At 34.0% G+C, this 10476-nt stretch overlaps 1 protein-coding gene across 1 annotated transcript; it reads right to left on the minus strand.

Moving 5' to 3' along the window:
* Window positions 1-845: 845 nt before the first annotated feature.
* Window positions 846-2090, minus strand: LOC113381303. Its single transcript, XM_026620254.1, has one exon. It carries the CDS (start codon window positions 2088-2090, stop codon window positions 846-848), a length of 1245 nt encoding a protein of 414 aa, XP_026476039.1.
* Between the last annotated feature and the right edge of the window lie 8386 nt (window positions 2091-10476).

Consider the following 10476-nt stretch of genomic DNA (forward strand, 5'->3'; position numbering starts at 1 on the left):
TGAAAACAAGGCTACAGTTGAGCTTCTATTCTTTTCAGGAATTGCTTGCAACACCTCTCTACAATTGCTCGACCACTTGTGCAACGAGAAATCACCTTCACCTAATAACCTGACAATCTCCCCTTGTATCCTAACAAGTGGGTCGGCCGTGGTCCCGTGGTAAGAACGTGGGCTAGCAAATCCTAGTCCCGGGTTCGAATCCAACCTCGGTCGGTTCGGTATCAAAGCAGCTTGATACCAAATTTTCACTTGAAATCATAGATTTCAAATATGATTTCAAGTGAAAATGGCCTTTCGAGGGCATAGCGGTAGTGGCAACATGCCACTTGGAAGTAAAGAGGTACTAAGATTGTATCGCTTTGAAATACAAAGGAAGTCGAGTTGTATCCCTATACAACAGGAAAATGTAAGAGCTCTGACATCGTGCAACCATGATTTGAGTGTATTTTCAACTCAACCCACGGACCTGCCCTTGGAAGAAATATTCGTAAAGAAAAATGTAATAAACATTAAAAATATGTAAAGAAAAAGTAAAATATATGTAGTATGTAAGATAAAAAAAAGGAAAAAATAATTAGTAATAAAAAATTTATAAAAAAAAAAACAAGTCGTCCGAAGTGTTCGCTCCTGTGATAATGTAATTTTGGTCCAGTGTGTAAGATGTTATCCAGCGAGATACCTGTAGATGACTTTGCTGAAGCATCAAACACAACTTGTATTTTACTGAAATTTCCATCTTTCACCACAGGATGGTGAGGCAGAAAATAATAATCACTCGCGATAGCTTCCTCCGGAGTTAACACAATTTGCCCAGCATGACCTAAATCAATATACTCTGTTACAAATTAGGAGTATGCTTCAAACAAGCTGACATCCCTAGCAAATCGCCTCTCTAAATTCAAGAATATATGTTTTGCAGTAACAAATGATGATCCAAGCTTTTCGACCTGGTCCTCCACAAACGGCAAGGCCACCTCAAATTGGCCATTTTCAAGGCGTGTAACATCGGCCATAAAATGATCTTCACACTGCTTATCTGAACCCGTCATAGCATTGTTCGAAGAAGTTTCTTCTAACTGCCAAAACTTCGTCGAACTATTGTGAAGATCCTCATTAGAAATAAGACCAACGTGTACATTACTTTGAAGTTCTGCCTTAAAGACACCAGAAATCAACCATCCGAAAGAGCTTTTCCTTGAAATAGGAAGATGATTTCCTAGCCTAATACACCCTTGCTGCAAAACATCAAAATATAATTCGACTCCTATCAGCATATCCACGTTGCCAGGCACATTGAATGACGGATCTGCCAACGAGACATTGTCAGGAATCTTCCGGCCTTCATAATCTATAAATACAGATGGTAATGCATGCGTAATTCTATCCACAACCACACAATTGATGTTTCTAGAGAACGCTCCTATCCTAGATTTGACAGTCAACTTTACTGCCTTATTGCACAAAAAGCTTTGGCCTTGCAAAACGCTCAGTCTATGTACCTCTGAATTAATGGAACATTTCAGTTTCGCCAAAAGAGAATTAGTTATTAAATTTATCTGAGACTCACTGTCTAAAAGTGCTCTCACCGTATGTTGTGAACCCCCCGCGTCAATGACAGTAAGCGAAACAGTTGATAACAAGGTCTGTACACCTGTGTTGCTAGCCATACAAACCGTGCTACTTTGAGAAGTACTGGGCACAGGCTCAGGGTCCTCATGCAGCAAGGTATTGTGCATTGTGCTGAATTTGCACTTAGCCACACTGTGTCGAGCTGCCAAACAACGGATACATATCCCATGTTTATTAATAAAGCTCTTTCTAGCTACTATATCTAATGATTTAAAATTGGGACACTTATATAAGGCATGATCCTCCCTTTTACAAAGACTACATGACTGTGTAGGCCTCTTGACAATGGTATGAACACTCTTTGTTGACGCTGGTTTGCTGTCTGAACTACAAGAATGTTCCAAAGCAGTTACCCGAAGTTCCAAAAAAGTAAAAAATTCCACTAAAGATGGTAACTGCCCTGACGTTCTACACAGATTCCAGGCAACCTTTGTCCCTTTATCAAGTTTCCTACTCAGCATGAACAGTAAAATTACATCTCAATGTTCGGCAGGTTTATATAGGACCTTTAATGACTGTATCTGTTGTCTTGCACTATTTAGAAGGGTCATCAGATTTTCAAAACTTCCTTTATTAATAGCTGGAATATTGTCTATACTCTGTAAGTGCGAATTAATTATCAAAAATTTATTGTTATAAGTTTTAACTATGAGGTCATAAGCTATATCATAGTTCTCATTAGTAATACTGATTGTGGAGATTAAGTTTGAAGCTGAATTTGTGAGTGCGGCTCTTGAATAGTGCAATTTTTGTACAGGTGCTAATTTGGAATTATTGTGAATTAAGCTATTGAAAATATCTATAAAGGCTGTCCACATTCATTATATTCCCCATTGAATTTATGTAATATGATATCGGGCAATTTCACATCTATCGAAGTGTGAGCACCTTTCGCAATAGGTTTCTGATGTCGGCTAATTATTGTTTCTATTTCCGACATCATATGAAAATATAGCTCTGAGTACTTAAGGTACTCTGCAGTATGCGTACCTGGACTGATTGCTTCCAACTGTACATAATTTTCGTCCCAATCGTGACTTCTCTCAACTAGTTTTTGTTTACGCACCGATAACTTTTTAATGTTGTCGCCCTCACTAAAGCTACTGATATATTTATGAATTGCATCAAATGATGCTTTAATCATTCTTTGCGTACTCTCTAATGAAACTAAGTCTACCATTATGATTGCAAATATCAAGTAACCAAACAAATCAAGGCAAATATAAAGAGACTTTTGAAATAAGGTACTCTATAGCTGAGGTACAATTAAACAATATATAAGTAAGTAACAACAAATAACTATATGTAACAAGTAAACAAATAAATTTTGATTTATAAAAACTTATTGTTAATAAAATGTTCTTTGTACATATGTAAACTTATAGATGTCAAAATAACACTCACGACTCGTGTATAGGCTATACACGACCAATTTCCTTCTCCTCTTCACGTGATAGTAGAAGTTAAAAGCAAATATCCTCTCCAACAAGGCCAAAAAACTGCTTGGGGGTGCTGAGTTTTACGTGGACATGGATCCGGCAAATAGATCAATCCTTGGGCAGCGACGTGTATCCTAACCTCAAATTAGGCACCTCCAAATCTTCGAAAGTTGTAGATTAAAGCGTCCGAAAGCTAGCCCTAGGTAATTCAGATGCTTCTTCTTCTCTATGATTATCGAACGACACAGAAACTTTCATGTGCCGCATGCGTAAACAAATTATAACCAAGTACACACCGCACTGTTTTTACAGGCTTTAAATACCTCTCAGCCGTTACGATGGACCATTTATGGAATAAAGAAACGCTGGATGTATTATTTTTAATATATATTTATTGCGATCTTTGTGCTTCGACGGTTTGATGAAGAAGAGAGTCAACAACACTTATACAATTTGCACATCGGAGCATATATATGTTAAAGGTGGCGCACACATGCTAGCAACCTATCAGCCATAACGCTCGTTGTTGACAGTTCACAACGAGCGCGCGAAACTTAAATTATAAATTTTAATGACAATTTTGTCCAGTTGGGATACATATAAATGTCTCAATTTATAATAATTTCAGACATTGATTGCGGTGTATCCTGGGTCCGCTGCCATGACTGTCACTTCACTATCCACAGCCTATATTCATTTACAGTAATAGACACTGGAGTATTATCTAGTAACATTTTATAGTCGTTTGCTACTTGTCTTACGCTTCAATGTCTTTATTGTTATATTCGGTTTTTGGCATGGAAACATTCAGCCTAAATAAATTAAGTATATCAGGAGACAAGTGATCCTGGAGATCGCTGATTATTGAATCTTCAGCAGACTGAGCAGGTTGATTATTGGCTCTATGTATCTGTTTTGATACTAATATCGGACGTTTAATTTCTATTATAACTGACAGCTACTTCTGTAACGTCCAAATTTTCTCTTTTATCTCTTAGAACACTTAGTATCATTAAAAGCATCTGTAGCTTTTTTCAAATCGGTTGAGCTTGATTGCAGAGTTCTGCTTAAATATACCGTAGTAGCTGAAAAATAAAAAGTAAATTACAATGACTTTAGTGTATAAATTAATGAATTTGTGACAATGATAAATTATACACCCACCTAATACATCACTTAAGCAGATGGAGGATATAATAAAGTCAGAACTGCGTAATGTTTGCAGCAAGCAATGTGCATTATTGGCAGTTTTATTGTATTACTAAGCAGAGCATTACAAATTTTAATTAAGTTGTCTCCTTGGAACTTTCTATCCAGCGTGTTTCATAAATACCTTGCATGACAGCTCCAAGTTCTAACTTAAAAATTGCTTAGCAGATGCATTGGCAAATGCCACAACTTTTCTCATTATGCCAGATGGATTGCGGCAGGAAACTAGATTTTGCTAATTCATTATTGAAAACATGATTGTTGCATGGGCAACGTTTAGCATGGATCACACTTTTCATTAACTTCTACACTGCACCTTTTGTATTTGGTACACTAGTTTTGGCCCACTTTACCCACACACCAAGATAAATCTAAATTGTATTTGGTACACTAGTTTTGAACAATTTTTGCTAATATTTTACCTGTCAAGTTAGGCTCTATGTCACCTAAATTATTGTCTTCAGATTTAAGAGCATCATATGTATCGCAAAAAGTCACAAAATGATCCTTCATAATGCCATTATGAAAATAACGTAATGAGAGGCTCAGCTGTGAGATATGTGATATATCCGTGGTTTTGTCAAACAAAATAGAAAGATATCTGGCTTTCCGCACATTCTTTAAGATAGTTTCCTATATAACTTCTGCACACACATCTATTAGCTTATTTTGCACAGTTTGCTGATGTATGTGACGTTGGCACTTGAAGATTTCAAGTGATGCTGCGATTCAATATCACCATAATCAACACGGAACTTTAAAAGAGCCATAAAATTTTATCATTCTGAACATACATAATAAATATAATAGCATAATATAGACAATAAAAATCAGTTTTTAATTATTTTTACTTATTTTATTTAGTTTTTTGTTATATTTTTCTGATCTATGGATTTGTTTGAGTAAATCATTTACATTTTTGAAGAAGTCTGTACAATTTTCTTCATAATTTACTTTTGTAAACAATATGGCTGTTAATGTATTTATTTCTAGTCGAGTCTCTTCACTTGTCCCAAAGCTACTCATCAAAAAAAATATTCTTTCTCTAGAAGCATTTGTACCATGTCGACAGAAAAAGAACTCAGACAATTTTCGTAAATTTGATAAAGAAAGTTCACGATTATTAAAATGAGACATCATTTCGATTCACATTTGAATTGACGCAGTGATATTATTTTTTCATTCGGAAATTTTCTCTTCCATAATGTATAATTTCCCGTACAAAGCCGATTGACGTATAAATAATAAATACATTAATAAATAAATGAATAAATAATATATAATTTCGTATAATTCTCAATTTCAATCCAAGTTGGTGTTTTGTTTAATATCACCCAGCTATATAAATCCATGTCCTGAAAAACTTATTTTTGCCATTCATCTAAATAGCTATGTGCAGTATGATAAAATGAAACTGCGTCGTCTCGGAATTGAGTACACTGCTTTGCAGATATTTTTTCTTTTGTTAGAGTTTATCTAATTTTGTAGAAACCGCAGTAGAAATAAAAGAATATTGAATCTTGTTTGTCAGAACTGTTTTGAATGACATCGAAAACACTTACCGTCTCTTTCTATGTGAATTATTGCTGTGTGGAATTCCATTGCTTGACTGTGTATGAAAAGTAGCTAAACTTCATAAAGAGGATGATCAAAAAATTTATATAAAAATAGAGGGCCTTTTTCTTGCGATTGAAAATAAGATTGTAGGGGTGTAAACATTTGTAGAACTCTTTCAATGACTGCAGTAATGCTGGCCGTCTTGTTGAGAGTGACTCAATGGCATCGAAAATTCTGTATCAACAAAGCTACAAAAGTTGTTAAGAGTTTCGGCTCTAACCTTATACGACTTGAAATATAAATAAATTTTTTAAACAATTAATTTTTCAACAATTCAACATCTATCAATAAAATATCGGCAGCTGTTCTAACAGTGTTGTGGAAAATATGACCCGCAAATCCAACTTCTATAAATCTATAGTTCAACTTTTGCTGCACTTTGGTAAAAACATTATTCTGTGTTTTCCTATACACTCCGCTAAAATTAGAATTTGTGTTATCAGCACCACTGACAACTGCTCTGCTCTAGTTCTAAAATTTTGTTCTAAAATAGTTTTATTTCTTTATGATTGGATGCGTCAGAAACAAATGCGCACCGTTTTAAAATACTGTGCAATATTTTCAAAATATTTGGAGCTAAAATGTTAGTTATAATTACTTCCGCTTTTCCGCTCCACACGAAAATTTAAATTCTAAAGTTGTTTGTAACAATTTAGATGTGCAATCCATAGATCTAAAACTATCTTATGACAAACAGTATGGTACGCAAAGGTGCCTTCGATTGCAGCTAACAGTTCTTCTATAGAACCCATTTTTTCACATTTTAGGAATCTCGACATAGACGAAGTCGAAGCAACATCAGAAGCGGATATTTTACGTTTCGCAGAATTAAAATGGGTATTGAATATCATTTCTTTAGGTAGGGCTCGCCCGTAGGTAAGCGGTTAAGAGCGACGGGACTTGTTTCAGAGGTCCCAAATTCGATACCCACTTCGAGCAGCCTGTTGTCAGACAGCAGTGACAAGTTGTCACTGACAACGATTTTCATTCGGAAATATAGATAGCAATATGTTTCCAAGCCAAAACAGCCCTAATACAGCATTTCTGCACCAATTAAATGCATCTTTATTACAGTAATTGTAATAATAAAAATTCAGCTCATAGAGATGAGACAACTGCTTCGGTTGCCATCTATAATAAAAACAAACGTAGTTTGTAAGATATTAATCACAACAGCTCATAGAACCCATAAGTTCTGATCGCTGTTCAAATATTGAAAAAAAAATCTTTAGAAGTTGTTTGTGATATGTCTAAACTTTTTGAGTGATTAAATTGAATACAATTGTTTACGATAGATTTAATTCTGTTACTGCAAGTACATGAACCCATATTGATGTTGATGTTATGTTTGAAAGTTAACAGCTAGAAGATTAGCTTTATCTTTGACGATAACAAAAGACTCGTCTTCAACTTTTAATGTTGGAATTGGGTCGATTCGTTTTGTGAATGATTTCGATAGCTGTCAGATTTTGGTATGATCAAAATTAGTGTTTGAAAGTTTTTGTTGCCATATTTTACTATCGTGCTGTTTGATTTTAAATGATATGTCTCTAACTATTTTTTTAAGAAAAGTTTTAATATGTGGATTGTTGTTTTTTTGCCATATTCTTCGTATTTTGTTTTTAAATATTTTATCATCCATAATATCAACAAGTAGTTTATCATTTGCCTAATTGTTTTTAGTTGCTGGAATGGATTTTTTCATATCCGACTTTATCAGGTGTAGATTTGTTTTGCTGCTTTGTTTGCTATATATATTTATTAACAGCAATCAAAAATTATAAATTTCTATAAGATATTATGCTAAATTTTACAAATAAACACAAACAAATATACAACATGAAAAATTATGTGAAATAGTTTTATAGTATTCGAATCTCTCCAGCGAGAGATTTACAAATAAGTGCTAAGTTGTATCAGTGGGCCATTTTCGTTTGAGTCTTCTCATTGGAGGTGCATTGAGCAAAGATGTAACTAAATCGTTCGAGTGAAACTCTAATTTTAACAAGTGAGTGTTTTTTCTGTTATTAATAACATCTTGAACAAATGGAACTTGGAGATCGGTCTGAATTATATAATTTGAGACATACCATAGAGCGTCTGTTATTGTTCTAGGTGATTTTGACTGGATTCTTTGAATCATTGCAATGTTAGATTTCGAAGCGCTGCCCCATATTTCGGCTCCATATGTCCAGATCGGTTTGAGTATTGTCTTATAAATAAGTATTTTGTTTTTCATAGACAATTTTGACTTTCTCCAATAAACCAGTTAAGCTCTTGGGATTTCAATCTAATTTGTTGAATTTTATATTTTATATGTGTTCTCCAAGTTAATCGCCTATCTAGATGAATTCCAAGATACTTTACGGATTCAGACTGTGGTAGCTGTTCATTGTTGAAATATACTGATGGGAATGTATCTTTTCTCAGATTGAAGCATATGTGCTGGGATTTAGATTCGTTTATTTTAATTTTCCATGCATTTGTCCAGTCTTCAATAATATTATGGTGGGATTGTAATTTATGTGAAGCTCGAATTGGATCTTTATCTATAGCTAGAATGGCAATATCGTCGGCGAAAGTTGCTATTGTTGAGTTAAGTCTAGTCGAAAAATCGTGGGTATATAATATATAAATAAAAGGAACTAGCACGCTGCCTTGAGGAACACCAGCTTTCATAATATTAGGTGGGGTTAATGCCATATCTACTCTGATTTTAAATTGTCTATTCCTCAAATAAGATTCAAAAAAATTAGCATATGCTGGCAATATTTGTTGTATCTTCTGGATAAGTCCTTCGTGCCACACCTTGTCGAAGGCTTGACTTACATCAAGGAATGCTGGAGAGCAATATTCTTTAGATCCGTATGCTTTGTTGATAGTGTCTATGGCACTGCTGGATTGTTGAGTGACCTTTGCCGAACCCAAATTGATATTCAGGAATGATATTATTAACTGCAAAAATGTCTTCCAATATAAATCTCTCAAGAACTTTAGATAAACTTGGTAAAAGACTAATAGATCTGTAAGAACTTATTAATTTTAAATCCTTACCCATTTTTGGAACCATTTTAATAACAGCAATTTTGAAAGCTGATGACCAATAACTGAGTCTAATGATAGAATTAAAAATATATGTTATAAGAATATATTCCTTTTTGGTAAGTTCTTTTAAAATTTTTAAAGAAATTTGATCAATTCCAGGTGACTTTTTGTTTTTCAAGGCCTGAATAGATCTATAGACTCTTTTGACAGTGAAGAATTTAGTAGAAAAGTTCTGGGTGCTTTTAGATTCATCTGCAGACAATTGCAAAGGAATATTAGTATTAGATATGTTAGGTGAAAAACCAGAGCACAAATAAGTTGAAAAAGGTCGGCTTTTTCATATTCACTTCTTGCCCATGAATTATTGCTCGAATTTATTCTGATAGGTAAGTTTGCAACTGTCGGTCTTTTCTTACATGGCCTCCAGACTGAATTGTCGAATCTGTTAAGATTTTTAACGTAGTTATTAAAATTACTTTCATTATATTCTCTAATTTTTTGTTTTAGGCTATTGCTTATATTATTATAAGTTCTCTTATTTAAAGAATAATGTGATTTTTGCTATATCCTTCTAGCCACGCGTTTCTCAGAAATTAATCTTCTTATTTCTAAAGTAGTTGAGGGTACATTTCTGGTTTTAATGTAATCAGGGGTAGATAATTTAGCTGAGTGTTGTAATGTTTCTCTAGATTATTCAAAGCTTTTTCTATGGGTCAGTAGGAGATTTAAGTCTAGTGTTTAAGCTAATTTTACCATCTTTTGTATGCCGAAATAAGTTCCAGTTGTTACTATTGTTGTGTAGCACAGAAAATTTAGTTTTAGACATATAGGTAGAATTTATCGAATCTGTTACTGGAGAGTGGTCTGAAGATAAGTCATAGTTAGGCTCGTATGATTCACTAATCTTAAATGCTATGTCTTGGTGGGCAGAAAACTGCAGATATTGTTAGATCACAAGAAAAAAAATTCACTTTTATTGAAGTAGCTTGAATGTGGATTTCACTAAAATTTGTCATCGGATAATGTGAGATGTTTGACTTAACAATAATTGCAGTGCGGATTACCGCTTGGATGAGGAGTTTGATACGTCGTGTAGTAAGGAATGACAAAATTAAAAAAAATTAAATCAAAAATAGTGAGTGAAATTAGTCTCGCTCACTAATAGTACATCGATTTTATTAAGTGTTAAAAAAAACTTTTAATTCATCCTTATGCTGAGATAGCCCATTGGCATTCCATAATGCTACTCGAATAAATTTACCCGTTATTTGATTTTGTTTACTAATACAGAAAGCACGTTTATTATCATGCCATTCCGTTGCATAACTTGCTAAAACAGTTTTAAATTCTTTTAATAGAACTGATAATGTATTGTTGATTTGATTGTTGTCTTCGTTATGATTCATAGATTGTTCGGGCCTAACCGCCTGTGAATAGCTCAAATGATGAGAATGTAAAGGTTTGTTTACCTGAGATAAGCTGCGTTCAGGCTTGTGCAGAGCTGAACTAGGATTAGAATTAAATTCAGTTACGGTAT

This window comes from Ctenocephalides felis, unplaced genomic scaffold, assembly GCF_003426905.1.
Source record: "Ctenocephalides felis isolate EL2017-DRISC unplaced genomic scaffold, ASM342690v1 CF-g0.4_SCAFFOLD_02791, whole genome shotgun sequence".
Lineage (NCBI taxonomy): Eukaryota > Metazoa > Arthropoda > Insecta > Siphonaptera > Pulicidae > Ctenocephalides > Ctenocephalides felis.

Excerpts from the sequence above, each read along its gene's own strand:
- LOC113381303 (XM_026620254.1), bottom strand. The coding sequence starts at position 2,090 with ATGCTGAGTAGGAAACTTGATAAAGGGACAAAGGTTGCCTGGAATCTG.